This window comes from Papio anubis, chromosome 14, assembly GCF_008728515.1.
Source record: "Papio anubis isolate 15944 chromosome 14, Panubis1.0, whole genome shotgun sequence".
NCBI classification, from domain to species: Eukaryota; Metazoa; Chordata; class Mammalia; order Primates; family Cercopithecidae; genus Papio; species Papio anubis.
The window spans coordinates 87,007,170-87,023,976 of record NC_044989.1 but is presented as its reverse complement, the minus strand read 5'-3'; the positions used below and the strand labels follow the sequence as shown (position 1 = coordinate 87,023,976).

At 38.8% G+C, this 16,807-nt stretch overlaps 1 protein-coding gene across 3 annotated transcripts in view; it reads right to left on the bottom strand.

Annotated features, from left to right (window-relative positions):
- The window catches only part of KDM3A (lysine demethylase 3A), a 52,559-nt gene that overhangs the window by 17,256 nt on the left and 18,496 nt on the right, over window positions 1-16,807 (bottom strand). For 2 of the 3 annotated variants that reach the window (XR_001894326.3, XM_003908933.3), the window contains exons 9-12: window positions 12,542-12,705; window positions 9,902-10,413; window positions 6,432-6,636; window positions 2,030-2,244 (exon numbers count right to left, since the gene is read on the bottom strand). Coding sequence is in view for 2 of the 3 variants with exons in the window: in XM_003908933.3 (XP_003908982.2) it covers window positions 2,030-2,244; window positions 6,432-6,636; window positions 9,902-10,413; window positions 12,542-12,705 (1,096 nt within the window). In the remaining variant the exon portion in view is untranslated. The remainder of the gene's footprint in view (window positions 1-2,029; window positions 2,245-6,431; window positions 6,637-9,901; window positions 10,414-12,541; window positions 12,706-16,807) is intronic. The other variant, XM_021925035.1, reaches the window with a different exon arrangement.

The window sequence follows — 16,807 nt, the reverse complement described above, 5'->3', positions numbered from 1 at the left end:
CACAGAAAAGCCCAAGGTCTCCTGACTAGGAGACTCCTGGCAGACAGTCTGTGTCTCTCTCCTGAACAACACTGGATCAATGCTGCTGCACTCCTGTTCTATGGTGAACATCTTCTTCCTAATCCAGTTTGGGGTTAACTCATCCTTCTTCAGACTGAACACTATCCAAATGACCAAGCTTTAGTTTATACAAAATCAAACCAATTGCTGAATGAACTTCTGCCATTACATTATAATGTAATAGCACAGGACACAATACATATAGCTTTAGGCATCTTATAAATGATATTTTATGATCTTGGACACTTGGATTAGACTGTTTTATCAGAAAGTACTCTTAGATCTCTTAGCCACCCATTTAATGATTATTTGTCACTGAAAAGACAGAATAAAAGTAGTAATAGTTGAGATCTGCTCCCTAATCTCAGGATCAGAGGTAAACTCTTCTGGGTATGGTGGCGTATTTCAGTGTCACTCACAGTGGGTTTCTCTCTCCAATCTGACCAGCTTGTCACAGAGAAAAGAAAGAGCAACAGGATAATCAAAAAGGCAAGGAGGAAAGGTAAATCACATTCAAGTCTTCAAGGAGGACAGTTTCTTAATTATGTTCTAAAAGATAACTGTCTATGCCTTTTCTATATTAAAAAAAAAAAAACACATTTTTCAGATGACTCACCATTATCGAAGACAAAGCCATCACTTGCTTAAAACAGCTCTGCTCATTCAGGAGCAAAGTTACTAATACATTCCAAAAAAGTATTTCCACATTGCAGTCATGTATGTACCACTGCCAGATCAATTACTTAGGAATTTTTCTTTCGATCTACTACTCTTACTTAAATATATTTAATAAAGAAACTTTGTATCTCTACTGAAAGTGGAAAACTAATATTGCTTGTCTTAAACAGACTACAGGGGGGAAAAGTATAATAAGACTTTTGACTTAGAGTCTCCACTACCCTAGCAGAATGAAGTAATTCTAAAGAATGACTCTGGTTGTTCCAGGCACTCGCAATTCCCTTTCTCCCAGGCAGCTCTGGATTCCTACAGCTGGGAATGCCCTAGTCCTGTTCCTTGGACTCTGAGAGAGTATCCACATCTATTCAATAAGTTATTTTTGTGCTTAAGCTAGCTTCGGTTAGTTGCTGGTAATAAATCAAAATTCTTAAGACTGGCATGGATGCTTGTATTCAAACATACTTGGGTAAGCAGAGTCTAAAAAGAGACATACCAGAGGAATGGAAAGGCTTCACTTTTAACTTTCAACCACTGATAAAGATAAAATGATGGAAGAAAATATGAGGCTTACAAGACAGATACCCCACGGTGCTTCTGGCTGGATTAACTCATTTCCACAGAGAGACATGGACAGGAAAAGGCTGTACCGTCCTCCAAACATCCTAGCTTGAGATGTCATGAAGGAGGTCTGGCTCTAATGTGGCACCTACCCTGATTCCTGTGGCTTAACAGGCTGCCAGATCAGCATAAGAGTGCTCCCAAAGAGCAGAGGACACAAGCACATGCCCATCTAGAACCTCCAAGTATTCCCTTCAAACCTTGACTCTAACAATCATTTCCATTCTGAACCTGTTCTCACTCTCAGGTCTGGGACCCAGCCCTGCAGACTCTAACCCAGTAGGTCTAAGAGTCAGCCTTCTCATTCTTTCTTTCCTTGAAATGTATTCATGATTAAGAACCTTTGTTTTAAAATAAACCAATCTGAGACCTCATCCCCTTGTAGTGTGCCTGCACTGCTGGTGAGGCTGTGCAAATCCACCATTACTGTACCTTCACCTTTCCTAACAAAAAAGGAGTTCCACTCCTTTGGTAATTGGCCCAAAATAAACCCCAAAAATAGGTGGCTAACTCTGATCAAACCTGTTACAAAAGGAAAACTGCAACCTCATTACACCAAAGTTATCTAAACTTCTGGGTGAAAAAAAAACCCAAGCAATTAGGACTTAGGTGTCACTTAGGAACAAAAATCAAGTTGGGCTCAAAAATCCTACCCCCTAAGAGATGCTCTTACTGTGTGGCTCAATAGTTGACATAGCTTCCTTTTCAGAAATCACCATTTGACAGAAGTGGTCTCCAATGTTGGCCAAGATGTACTTTGCTGTGTCCAAATCAATCCCCACAACGTTTTTGGTTAAAGGTAACCACAAGCCAATTGCTTCATTGTCATACTTGTTTGGTGTTAAGAATCCTTCTACCCGCAACACACCATGTTTGTTGAATTGTAACCTAGGGAAGCAGGGGAAAAAAAGATATAATGCACACACACACACACACAAAACTGATTTACAACTTGTAATTACTTTTTGAGGGGGCGAGGGGGAGACGGAGTCTTGCTCTGTCACCCAGGCTGGAGTGCAGTGGTGCCATCTCAGCTCACTGCAACCTCCGCCTCCCAGGTTCAAGCAATTCTCCCTGCCTCAGCTTCCCCAGTAGCTGGGATTACAAGCGTGCACCACCACTCCTGCCTAAGTTTTGTATTTTTAGTAGAGAATTTTGCTATGTTGGCCAGGATGGTCTTGAACTCCTGACCTCAGGTGATACTCCTGCCTCAGTCTCCCAAAGTGCTGGGATTACAGGCATGAGCCACCGTGCCCATCCACAACTTGTAATTACTATTTAAATCAACAAAGTCCTTCCTAGTTTTCTGTAATCTCCATGGCTAATCACAGCCAATGATTATTTGGCAATGTCAGTAGGAAGATTCAAAACACTTTTTCCCCAAAAGACAAGCTAGACGGGGGGGGGGGGGGGGGGGGGGAAAGAGGAGCAAGGAGAAGGGGGGAGAGGTATATTTTGCACTCAAACCAATATAATCACACTGCCTCCAGGGATAGTTGTTCGACCTGCTGGACTTGGCACTTAAGAGCAGGAAAATCGTAAGTTACTACAAAGGTAAGTCGTTAACAAACAGAAGGTGATAAATAACCTGATCAGATTTAAATACAACTACTGCTTCAAGACAAAAGCTCAGCTAAAGAAGGGTAACCGCTAGACAGTCACTGAAGCAATGGCCACACTGGTTTGTGAGGTACTTGGTGCCTATATGAATTCCAGCTGCACGTTACTGTCCAAGCTTCTGGAAAGAGGGAAGCATTAAAATGGGCCTCAGAACCTAAGAAGTGGAACAAAGGGCAGACCATTTGTTCATTATTTGCCTTCAATACTCTGTAATACTTGAATGTTTTTTTCATAAGCTATGTATTTCAAATTTTTAAAACACAAAATATTTTTTTCTTTTTTTGAGACAGGCTCTCACTCCAATGCCCCAGGCTGGAGTACAGTGGTACGATTATGGCTCACTGCAACCCCCACCTCCCAGGCTTCAGCAATCCTCCCATCTTAGCCTCTCAAGTGGCTGGGAAGGCAGGCATGTGCCACCACACCCAGTTAATTTTCTTTTTCCATTTTTTGTAGAGACAGGAGTTTGTCATGTTGCCCAAGCTGGTGTCAAACTCCTGGGCTCAAGCAATCCTCCCACCTTGGTCTCCTGAAGTGCTGGGATTACAAGCATGAACCACCATGCCCAGCCTAAAAATATAGTATTCTGGCTAGGCACAATGGCTCACTGTAATCCTAGCACTTTGGGAGGCTGAGACGGATCCAGTTCGAGACCAGCCCAGAGAACATAGCAAGACCCTGTCTCTACAAAAAAAAAATTTTTTTAATTAGCCAGGCATGGTGGCAGAAGCCTGTAGTCCTAGGTACCTGGGAAGCTGAGATGGGAAGATCACTTGAGCCCCGGAGTTTGACATACCAGTAAGCTATGATCGTGCCAATGCACTCCAGCCTGGGCAGCAGAGTAAGATTCTGTCTCTAAACATAAATAAGTAAATACATACATACATACATATAAACAAATATTTCTAGTAGGAGACATAAGAAACAGACATAAAACACAATGAAGTAGCCTGTAACATATCGTAACAGTCATCAATTCTTGTAAGAGCAGAGGACGAAGTGCTGACTGCTGACTATGAGTTTTGTGGGCCAATATGATGAGGGCCTCACGGTAAAGAGAGTAACTGAGCTTGCTTTGGCAAGAAAAGGTAGACAATTAGGTGAAAGAAAGTATGTCCAAAAGACAGTATTTCATATAAAAGCAAGAAAACTAAAGGTGAACAGGGTGACAATAGACCAATTAGACTAAAGGGTTTATTCAAATAGGTAAGAATCAGGAAGAAGTTGCAGAGGTAAGTTGGGGTCAATTGCTGAAGCCTTCAGTATTTCACTGGGGACCTTGACTTTGCTAGGCACTGGGCAGCTATCAAAAGTCATCATGTGAGACACACGCGAAGTTGTGTTTTAGAAAAACCATTTGTCCAAAAGAGTGTAGAATAAACTGGAAGGACAAGACTCTGTTAGCTAACATATGCAAATTATTTCAAGCAGTCCAAATGAGAGATGCAAGTTTTTAACTGACGGTCCAAATTAGAGATAGTCATAACACTAAAAAATAAATTTGAAAGCATTTCAAAGTGAGACGTAACGGCAACAGGACCTAGCAACTGAGCCTTACCACTGAGACCCTACCCCTAACTCCTATTTTATTTGCGAAAGAGTTTAATGAGATACAAACTTGATGAGGAGGCTAATGACAGCCTCGATCTTCACTCTAAACATCAGGAAAAAAGTTAAATTATGATATTCTTTCACCAAGATATGAGTTTTTTCTAGTTTCTACTACACTGGCTTCTACTATGCAGCATTAGGCAAAGGTACTTTCCCCTTTAAAGAAGTCAAAAATGAAAAAAACAGCTAAGTCATAAAGTCAATGACTTCTAGACTGTTACAAAAATATAGTGGGTTTAAAAAAAAAAAAGCTCTAATCGTATTACAAAGAACAAAACAAAATAAATCATCTCTTCCCTAAAATGCCTTTGCAACTTAAACCAATCTCTCATCCAATCTAGTTATACCTTTCATAGCAGAGGAGCCATAACAACATGAAATCAAGGGCGTGATAGAAACACAAAGACCTGTACAAAGCACAACCATTTCAGTTTCTTCAAAATACATACACATAAAATGAACATGCACTGTAACACACCTGTTTAAGAAAAAAATTCTCGAGAGGAAGGGAAATAGAGTTACCCTCTACTGAGAGCTTATTCTGGGCCAGGAGTTATTCAAAATATATTAATATATGCATATGTTAACATATGTTAACAGTATTACAGCTCTAAATGCTACCCACATGCTTTATGATGTGCTTTTGCAATTTACAAAGGGATGAATGGGGCAAACTAGTATCTAAAAAATTCTTATTTTGTTAAATAAGCCTGAATCTGAAAATTACAAGCATATATAATTAATGATCTAAATTCCCTGTGCATTTAATTCAGCTCATCAGCAATCTTTTCACTTAGATAAAATGAAAGGGGAGGAGGAGAATAGGAAGAAATTGAAGTCAACTCTTCTGTTTATGATTAGAGTTAGTTCAACCTGAAAGTACCTAGATTTCTGAGAAAGTGAATTCTATCTCAAGTTCAACTATGCCAACACTGTTCATTTCTATATGAACAAAAGAGAAGATAGGGCTGCTTTTTTCTTCACTCAGGACAGAAGAATTTAAAGAAAATGATTTTGAATTTATATATATATATATATATATATGAAAATTTTGCCTATAAAATTGGAAAAGATTTTTTTAAAACATATGCCTCTCCCTGCTGCCAATGGTACAGAGACCATGGGAGCATGTTCAAACCCTGCAGTGGGCAAGGACACAGGTGCAACCTTCCTGGAGGATAACTTGACAGAACATGTGTATCAAAGTCTTAAAACACACACACCTTCTGACCCAGAAATGCCATTTCTAGTAATCCTCCCAAAGCAAATAATCAGGGACATGGACAAGATGATCATTTCTGCATTATTTCCAGTCACAAAAAATACAAAATAATCTTAATACCAACAAGGGAATTGGTGAAATAAATTATCAAACATTACTATAATGTGCTCTTACACAGAAATTCAAAAGTATTTTAAGAAAAAGGTTATGATCAAGAGGTCCCTACTACATAATAGGAAAATAAGATTCAAAACAGAAGGCGCAGTATACCAACTATGTATGCCTGAATACATTTTATGATCATACAATGCACTGAAAAGTTAATAGTAGTTATTTGTAGTGGTTTTTCAGAACCTTCAACATTTTTCTATAATGACTGTTCCTTTCCGAAATAGAAGTTTATATTTTTAAGCTTCGTTACTTTAAAAAAAAAAAACAAAAATAAGAATGAAAAGTCACATGCAATAAGATCTAGATTCTCCAACCTAGTGATTACAAATGCAACATCTGCCACCTTTTTACTTCTAGATTTACTGTTGATAAAAGACTAAAAAAGGTAGGTTAGATGATCTAGCATAAAAAGTATGCCCAGATTATCTGAACTTTTCCCAAAATGCCTCACCTCCTGAAGTGAAAGAAGCGGCAAAACACAGGTGAGTCCTTCTGTTGCTCCTTATCCTTGCGGAGACTGTCCAAGCGACACTCTCGGCACTTAGGCAACTGTGCCACAATGTTCACACAAGAATCATCCTGTACGAAGGCCTCGCCACTCTGTTGCAGCTTTTTGAGTTTAGCTGGGTCTGTCAAAACCGACTTCCTGGAAGGGGCTAGGAAAACAAAAGATAAAGGAGACAGGACCTCAAATTTTTTAACACCACATTCATATATGACTGAATTCTATTCAAAAAGCCAATATTCCCTTAAAGAGAACTTCCTTCTCCATTCCTGGTTCAACTGTAATTTCCAAAAATGGCTCAACAGAAAACAACTCTCAGAATAACTGGAAAAGTTTTACTCTCTTTATAAAACAATTCTTATTTGCTGAATCCATTTGGCAACATAAAACTCGAAATTAAACAGCCAGACTCACAATTTAAAGTTAATGTATACTTCTATTCACCACCCTACATTTTAGGATGTTTTCAAATCAGGTATTTAATTCAAACTCTGTTGAGGTTCACCTCCGTAAAGGCCTGACTTTGTGGACGTCCACTCTGTCATGTTCCAAATGCAAAAAAAGGCTGGTTTAAGCATGTGTTTTTAAAAGTACAATGCAAAAACTAACCATTCTAAAAATAAAAATAAACAAATCACTTTCCTACATAGCCCCTCGGTCTACGGGGTTACAGCATCTTCTAAATGCCTGTCACTTGACTCCTGACATGTCTTCCACTTCTGCTCATGTGGTCTATGCAGGATTAAGAGCACTGGCTACAGACAGGAATATAATTCTAAGTAAATGCAGACTGTATGTTTTAACTTGTAATCAGCCGGAGAACTTGAAATGTTAATATGGTTTCTAAAGAAAGGTAGAGATGTATTAGGAAAGAGCAATCACCGTGTCAGAGAACAAAGTAAGGAATCCATTTGTATGTCAAGAGCCTTAAGGAATATTTAATAGAAAACAGAAAAGACCTTTTCTTAGGGTCCAAGAGAGCTGAGAAGAAGGAAGTGGGTTTTTAGGCAAACAAACAAAAGTCAAAAACCAACAGCTTCTGGGGAACTAGTTGAGAGATGGGTGGGAGAGGTCAGTCTTGGAGAAAATGCGAAGATCCTAAACCAAAGGTGGTTTTAAATACAGTAAACATCTTCAATAATTACCTTAGAGATGATCTAATCTTACCTCTCTTTTAAAGCAGGACTAGACCACATGTAAATTTCAACATGATGCTGTTAGTCCTTGATCCCTTAAACACTCTTATTCAGTTATAGTGAAAGAGAAGGTAAAGTAAGAAAGGAAAGAAAATAAAGAGATTAGTAGTTCAAGGATGTAATTTTAATTACTCAGATATTGAAAGACATCATCCTTTGAGCTGGGCCACGCTTCCACAGATCACAGGCAAAAAAGGTTATCTTACCTGTTCTATTCTGGCTCACACGAAGAAATATCTAGAAATAAGAAAGTTGAACTGTCTAAATCTAGCTCTTTACCGAGGAGAGCAACAGGAGCTACCATCAGTGATTCTCTGAATTCAAAGCCAAGTCAAGAGAAAAATGCAATGCCCACTTCTGAGGAGCCACATTATCTATCTGAACAGAAAAAAAGGCAGCGGTTTGACTCCAGTTTGCTTTTGTTTTCTAGACCCAAAGTGCAAGAAAGGAGCAGAAAAGTTTTCCAAGCCTTCTGTACCAACATGTATTACTAGTGGACACAGATTAGAAGTCACGGAAGGCTTCTGATCACACTCTCACACCTCAATCAAAAAAAAAGTCACAGTAGATAGCAGGATGTGCTAGTCCAGGATGTAAGTAGGTATTTCACTTCTTTTACAATCCATTAGATGGAGAATAGCTGCATAATATATTAAATGAGACAAAGCTGGACTCCATAACTCACTTGTGTATCTATCATGTGCTTACTGCACTAGAATCTTTACTGCTTCTTCACATATTAATTTGCTTCAAAAACTAGCTGAGTGTGAGAGCTGATGATTCAAAAAGAATAAATAGAACAAGGATATGGTTATGAATATGTACTTTGAGTGTTACATAATTTCTGAGAATAGGATAATCTTATGCAATTAATTTTATGCAAATTAACAGCTATATTAACTTAAACCTCAATGAAGAAGCTAGGTTAGAAGTATTGCTAGGCAAAGAAAGTTCTATTCTTCCAATGCTATACTAAAAAGATTCGCAAGTCAAATCCAGCCATCTTGCCCTCTAATTTTACAGAGGCCTGCAATTAAAAAGGCAGTGTAGATATATTCATTTTTACTGATCCAAATAAATAAGTTGTTTTCGTAGGTTGCTTTTATTCATTTTGTTTTTTTGAGCCAAGCTCTCGCTCTGTCGCCCAGGCTAGAGTGCAGAGGTACAATCATAACTCACTGCAGCCTCCAACTCCTGGGGTCAAGCAACCCCCCTGCCTCAGCTTCCCCAGTAGCTAGGAATAACAGGTGTGTACCACCATGCCCGGATGATTTTTTTAAAAATTTTTTGTGGAGATGGGGTCTCACTATGTTGCCCAGGCTGGTCTCAAACTCCTGGTCTGAAGCAATACTCCCACAGTTGCCTCCCAAAGTACTGGGATTACAGGTGTTAGCCACTACGCCCAGCCTAAAACATTAACAAAATCCATACCAATTTCCCACATAGCTAACAGTGATCAAAAGGCATCTTTAAATTCTAATAGCTCTAAACCTTTTGACATGCTGAAACCATTCTGTTCTTCTAACTCTAGTAACAGAGCTTCTGATAACTACCACCATTGTAATGCATCCTCAAACTTCATGTAAGTAGCATCAAGTACAATGTACCATTTTTCCTATAAGAAGAGTAGTTTTAAATTGTGGGTGCAGCAGGACCCCCCTTAAGCAAAGAGACTCTTCCTGGTATTTCAGCCCTATCCTTAACAACTTCAACCCAAGTCCCTTTTCCAGAAATGATACAATTCTGCATCTTTTCTAAAATTTTAAATCTCAGCTACCTGTCACAGATCACCTCTCCTACTCCAACCTGGATGTTACAGAAACTGACAAGCTGAAATAAAGTAATCACTAGATTACTTTAGATTTTGTTTCAAAATTTTCTTAACCTAAAAATTGGGAACCACCTAATAGGAACCAGTTAAATCATATGGTAAATGAATATAACAGAATCCTTGCTTTAAAATACTAATAGATATCTACACTAATTCACAGGGTAAAACTGTTGGCATGAACCCATTTGTGTATACATGAAACTAGGTACACCAAAATATTAACAGTAATCGTTTCTGAGATTTGGGGATTATACCTTCAACTTCTCTGACTGTATAAACTATTTCTACAAAGTCATTTTCACATAGTTTCTCATAGGACAAGAAACAGATATATATATATCTCTACCATTTCTTACCTTCTACCAATAAAGATATTGAGAAACACTCACCATTCTGGATTTTATTGTTGCTTCTTGTACAACAGCTTTCATTATCTACTTTTACTGAAGATTCCTTTAAATTCTGTGATTGGCAAGCTAAAGCTGAAGGTTCTACCTTTTTTCCCGAACAGTTATTTGGGCTATCACTATTGACACCTGCTTTCACTTCTGGTGCATAAGAAACATCCGATGGGGAAGGTGCATGTTCTAGGTGCTTCTGCCGTACAGGAGGATTGGCAATTTCCAATTCTGCCCTAGAAGAAGCCTTTGTAGGTAAGCACTCCTTAGGAAGGCCAGTCAATGGTTGTGGAACAGACTCCAATCTGTTTTCCTGATCAGTGTTTGTCTTAGGCTGAGTACAGCTGCCTTTTGGCTCACTCAGAATTTTCAAGTCTCCAGTTCCAATCTGAGAGGACTTTGAGAGCAACCCTGCTTTGCAGACATCTGGTTTTGTTCTCAGAGCTTCAGACTTTGTATTTAGACAGGAAGAAATTTCCTCTGGCAAACTCTGTTTATGACATCTGAAAAAGATAATATAGAAAGCTAGCATCCAGGCCTCCTTTTCTCTCTCCATTATCTTCCCAAAACAAACTGTTTGGTTCCATAAGGTAATGAGCATGAAAGAAAAAAGAAAATTTCTTGTATGTTACAAAATTTAGGATAGGTTTCTGTGAGCTGGAGTTAAAAGTCATCAGTCAACAGTTCTGCAAAAATATCATAACCAGTCAGAAAAATACAACCCTAAATTCTGTCTGCATGTTCTCAGAAATCTTTAACTTCTTACATTAGCTCTACTTCTCACAGCACAACGAACCTTAGCTTTCTCTCAAAACAAAATATTGTATGAACCAAAGAATACACTCAGCAGATGAGCTCTGTGGTTTATAAATATCAAAACTAGAACTCTGTGTAGGGGCAATTCTGAAAGTTTCTTCTTTTTTTTTTCTTGTTAATTTCAGAGACACCTCTGCTAACTTTTTTCTATAATGAAGATTACGTTTGAATTTCAAAGATAAAACTAGCATTCTTACTACTTGCCAAGAGTCAAAAATTGAACCTCTGGTAAAAGTCAATGTGTCAAGACAAAATTCTAAAATATGTATGTATATAAGAAATGTTAGAAATCCCTTCAAAGATATTCACACAAAATCTAATTAAAAACGAACAATGGGCAAGGTACAAATGGCTCACACCTGTAATTCCAGGATTCTGGGAGGCCAAGATGAGAGAACTGCTTGAGACCAGGAGTTCATGACCAGACTGGGCAAAACAGCAAGTCCCCCAACTCCACAAAAACATTAAAAATTGGCCTGGTGTGGTGGCACACGCCTGTAGTCTCAGCTAGTTGGGAGGCTGAGGCAAGAGGATCAATTGAGCCCAACAGTTCAAAGCTGCAGTAAGCTTTGACTGTACCACTGCAACTGCACTCCTGCCTGGGCAACAGAGCAAGATCCTGTCTCTAAAAAAAGAACCTCAAAAAACAAAAAATCTAACAAACTGGAAGCAGCACAAAACCCTTTTCTGCTATGAACATGTAACCAGCCCTAACAGGGAATAATTTCATTCTTGTTTGTTCAGTGATCAGGACACATAGCAAATAGAATAGCTGATTACTTGGTTATTCAAAGAACAATTTGGTATTTTCCCTGTACATCTTACTAGGGACAGCCTTGAAGAACTTTTGTTTCTTAGAAATTCATCCTAGAGTTCTTTCTCAAGAAAACTGCAAAGTCTTTTTTTTCTATTATACCTTTTTGTTCCTGCCTCTACCAAAGGATTTCATCTCGGAGAAGAATTTTTCATTTAAACACTCAGATGAAAAATCTTTCCTTGGATATCACTGAACTTCCTAAAGTTCCCTCCCTTTCTATTTTGAAGACTGCTCCTCCTCCTGTCTGACTGCCACATGGCCATCCTCCAAGCTCTATCCCAGGCTGCCTGCTTTTTCCCAGTGAACCAGTGTGCTCAGCCACTCTCCCACCTTCCAAACCTACTTTTCTATACCACAGTCTCTCTGACCTCTATCTTAAGTCTGTATCAACTGCTTGCCTATATAGGCCACCACCACTTCCCAAAAGAGACCCTTCCCTTAAAACTACTTGCACTGTCAACCTTGTAACTACTTTAAATTTCTACTTAAACTTTACATTTCATATTCATTTTCTTCCTCTACAAGTTAGTAACAGTACCACCTACAGCTATTGCTTCCTCATCTCTATTCTTCTTAGAACCCTCTCTACTGCCATATTTCTCAACTATACTTGGGTCAGCTCATGTAAAGGCTGAGGAGAATCTCTCACTGTAATCACGTCTCACTGCTTCTTCACATGTACGACCTTCCATGTACGACCAATCTGTTCCCTTTTCCTTCAGAGAAGACACTTGTTTTACAAATGTCTATACTATTTCAATTGATCCTTCTCACTGTACCAAGATAGTCTCTTTTCTCATGCCCCCTTTCACTTCTACACCATTTTCCATGTTGCTGTGTGCCTTCTATACTTTTTCACCTCCAAAAGCATTTATCTATCTTTTCTCGGAAACCCTAATGAAAAATCTCCCTGGACAACCGGGGATAAAAACAATGAGACATGACTAAAATAATTTTTTATTATTGTAATTAAACATCTTTAACAAATCACTACTCACCCTTGAGGAATTTTTGCTCCAAGGTTAGGTGGAGAGTTGGCAGCCTGAGGAGTACTTTGCTGTCTTGGGTCCTTACTAGGTGGAGTTGCTGCAGTACAGCCAAGCAGTATCTCCTTAAAAACTGTTGTAGGTACAGACTGTACAGGACACATACTGGGAGAGGCCTAGAAGATACCAAACCAACAGATATTAAAAGGAAGTCCCTAGTTAAGAAATAATGAAATGCTACCAAATTTAAGATCATTTGCTTAATACTAAACAAGCATAATACCACTGCCAAATAAAAAGAAAGAAGAAAGTGAAACAAGTGATAAACTATAAAATTAAGGGCTTTAAGACTGTAAATAAATCACTCCAACTTTTCACAAAACTTATGTCTTCCTACAAAGGATCACAAGCTTATGTTTTTCAGATCTCTGAACTACTGTGCCAGGAAAACAGTCAGGTGGCAATTACTTAATAATACAACGCAGAGGTGAACTTTTAAGTGACAATTTTAAACGGTGGCAGTTTCACATGCATTCACTTTGGCATGACTTGAGTGCCCACCACGCACTTACTGCGTAGTTTGGCAGGAGACCAGACCACATAGGACTCTTGTGTTAGGCAGTGATGCCTATCTGGTATCCAGATAAGCCTTTGCAATGCAATAAAAGTTGAGGACAGTTCTTGCTCTTATGTGGCTCATCAAGTCACAAAAGTCATCCCAAGCTGCAAAAAATATCAAGTTATGACAGGCCTGTGGGCAAAGCTGGGACACCTGTCCCCGTTCCCTTTTCAGGTAATTTTATCTTCACAAAAATATAAGTATTGAATCCACTTCTAAACAGTTTATACCATTCACAAAAATAAACTTCCCACCATGAAAAAAGAGACTAGATAAATTCAAGACAACGAGTCTATGGCTGAACCAGGGGAAATCAATTCACCCATCTCACCAGGCTCCTCACATGTGCTTAAATTTTTAAGTCATATACCTTTCTCAATCATCTTGCCTTACCACCAAATCTAAACTTGAAGAATCTCCAAAGTTTCTTCATCTTCTAGTTACTAACTTCTAAAGTTTGATTACAGCTTCCATTAATAGATTTTTTGTTTTGTGTTTTGTTTTTGAGACAGTCTCGCTATTATCACCCAGGCTAGAGTGCAGTGGCGCCATCTCGGTTCATTACAACCTCTGCCTCCCGGGTTCCAGCAATTCTCATGGCTCAGCCTCCCGAGTAGCTGGGATTGCAGGCATGCACCACCATGCTCGGCTAATTTTTCGTATTTTTAGTAGAGACAGGATTTTGCTATGTTAAGGCTGGTGTCCAACTCTTGGCCTCAAGTGATCCGCCTGCCTTGGCCTCCTAAAGTGCTGAGATTACAGGCATGAGCCACTGCGCCTGGCCAGCAGGTTTTTAAAACCTGACAATTTTGAATATATTTACATGTACTCTACTCATGAATGTTTTTCTCAGAAATTTACTATGACAGCCTTGAAAAGACTGGCTAGCATATACTAAACAGATATATCTGAAAAATAAGAATTTAATCACATGCCAAGTTTTGGCATAGTTTCAACTATTTTTAGGCACAAAATTATCTGATCATATATTATACTATTTCAGTCAACTCAATTTTGGTTAAATAGAACCTTAATGTTCTCCAGAAGGTGTTATGGTTGGTTTGGGGTGTTTTTTGAGTTTCCTAATCCTTTAAATGAGGAAATTAGTTTATTCCTAAAGTCCCTTTTGCTTATAATAGCTTACAATTCCCTGTTAATCTGAAGTTAGTCTCCCAAAGTTTAATGCCAAATCATTTTGAAATGCTTATTCAGGGCTCAATTTTACCAATTATCTTTCCTCATATAGGTCACCATCCTTATTTTGAATTATGTTTAGAGTAACTTTCCTTACTCTCCCAAGAGGAACATACTTAAGAAATTTGGATTATAAACCTAAGCATAAATTTTTACTCTGTATAAAATCAAGCCGCTCAAGTAAAAAAAAACCCTCCATCGCTCTAATTTCCCATATGTAATCAATAAACCAATAAATCTTGCCTCTATTTGCAAAGTATGTATTGAATCCACCCATTTCTTTCCATGTCACTACTACTACCATCTTTCCCCTAAGCTACACGTCTCCTAACCAACCTTCCTTCCATTTGTGTTGAATCCTCTGCATACTACCCAAGATCTCTCCTACCACAAAGCAATCTCTATAAAACATAAATCAAATAAGATCATGGCAGTCCACTGCCTACAAGAATCCTATGTGGTCCAGTCTCCTACCCACTCCTGCTCCTCCTCCCCCCATCTTTTTCACTGCCCCCCTTGCTCCCAGTACTCCAACTACACTTGCTTCCTTTCTCATCTCCTAGTGTTCTAAGCCCTTTCTTGCCTGGGCCTGTGTGCTTGTTATCTCTCCGGCTACATCGTTTTCAGTGGCTGGTTGGTTCTCTCTCTTCACCCTCAAGTCTGTTAAAATGTCACCCTCTCAGAATTTCTGATTACTCTTTCTAAAGTAGCATCCCAAAAGCTGTCCCTTACTCTTTATCATTTTTCTGTTTATACCTTTCATAGCCCTTATCACGCCATGAAAGTACCTTTCACTTATTTATTGTCAGTCTCCTCACAATGGGACGCACACTCTTTATGGGCAGAGGCCCTGCTCTTATACCCACTGTTATACCTCATAAAACCAAACATACAGTGGATGCTCAATAAATAAGACTGGTGGAATGAACATACGAATGAGTGAATGCTGTTGGCACATAACATTCCTAAATAGCTATAAATCAATAAGTCTTATGAGTTACTTCAAGTGATAGGAAGTGATGATCACCACTGTAGATCAGTCTAGCAAATACTAACTTGTTGGAAGGACGGATGGAGGAACAGAGGGAAGGAGGGAAGAAAGGAGAAATCTGCTATTTATACAAAGGTAATTCAGCACACCAAGGAGAAGATTTGGAGAGCAGTGGCAACAGCACAGTGATAAAGACTACTGGATTTTGGCGTTAGCCTTTGGTTTGAAATTCAGTCTCTAACACTTCCTAGCACTTTCTTCCTATAAAGTATACTTTACAGGGCTGTGCTTTACCATAGCGCCTGGTGCTAAAACAAATTTTAGAGATGAGCAGAAAAACATTGCGAAAACTTTCTCAATTCTGTCACCGTGTGTTAGAATTAGCATAACTTAGCGTGCTTTTCCTTTAAGAAACTCAAGTATTTCCTTCTACAACTTTCCTAAGATGTAGCTCAACAGGAACAGGACTCCAATTCCCAAACCCATGTTCACAAGTGCACCACTGCACTGGCCTCTGACTCAACAAAGGGTCAAAGTTTCTTCTTACCTGAAGAGTTTTCCCTGAAGGTCTTCTATACCAGTCATGGCAATAGTTCCTCCCTGCCAGCAGACGGAGATAATATAATTGAGTGTATGATAGAATTCTAAAAAGGACACTGCTGGCTCACACTCCTCAGCAGACTCTTTCCCAACTAACCAGGCAACATCGTAACTCTGAGGAATAGTCTGCTAGGCAGAGAAGACCTTCAAGGAGCCAGATATCACTGGCAAACAGGTTAAGCTTAACCAAAAGTATTCATCAAGACAGTCAAGAGTCTTGCCTACCTAATCCCAAATGCCTGTCTTCCAAAGACCACCCTAAAAGTGCCTGTCCAACACATCTGGGAAGTGCAAACACAGTGAGAATTGTGCTGAGTGTGTTACTGTACTCACCTTTCACTCATACATTTTCAAATACTTTCCTTCCCCACTGCTCCCTTTATCTCTCCAGCCCTCTTGAAATCTAGGCCAGGCCAGTATATCCAAAACTTGAATGATTACAAGAATCACCCAGAATGAAAGATATTTGCCGATATGGAATAATAGTTATAATACATTGCAAAGGAATCAAGGAAGCTACAAGACTATGGTTTTTAGTTTTAAAAAACTAACAAAAAAATCAGGTCTCTGTGATACATATAGGGGGAAAAAGAGATAGGAGATAAGTATTTCAAAATGTAAACAGAGAGTCTCTGAGAAGTATAATTATAAGTGATGATTCTATTCTTTACTATACTTTTCTAGGTTAACCAAAAATTTTAAAATGAGATGAGCTTAATAATCAAAAAAATATTTTCAAACACTTCTAAAACCCAGGTAAAAATCCACCACCTTCAACTCCCTTTAGAATGACATGACTAGCATAGAGCTCAAGAGCTGCAACGTACATTTTTAAAACACTTTATTTAGTTTATCATTTTAGATGCAGAAGTTA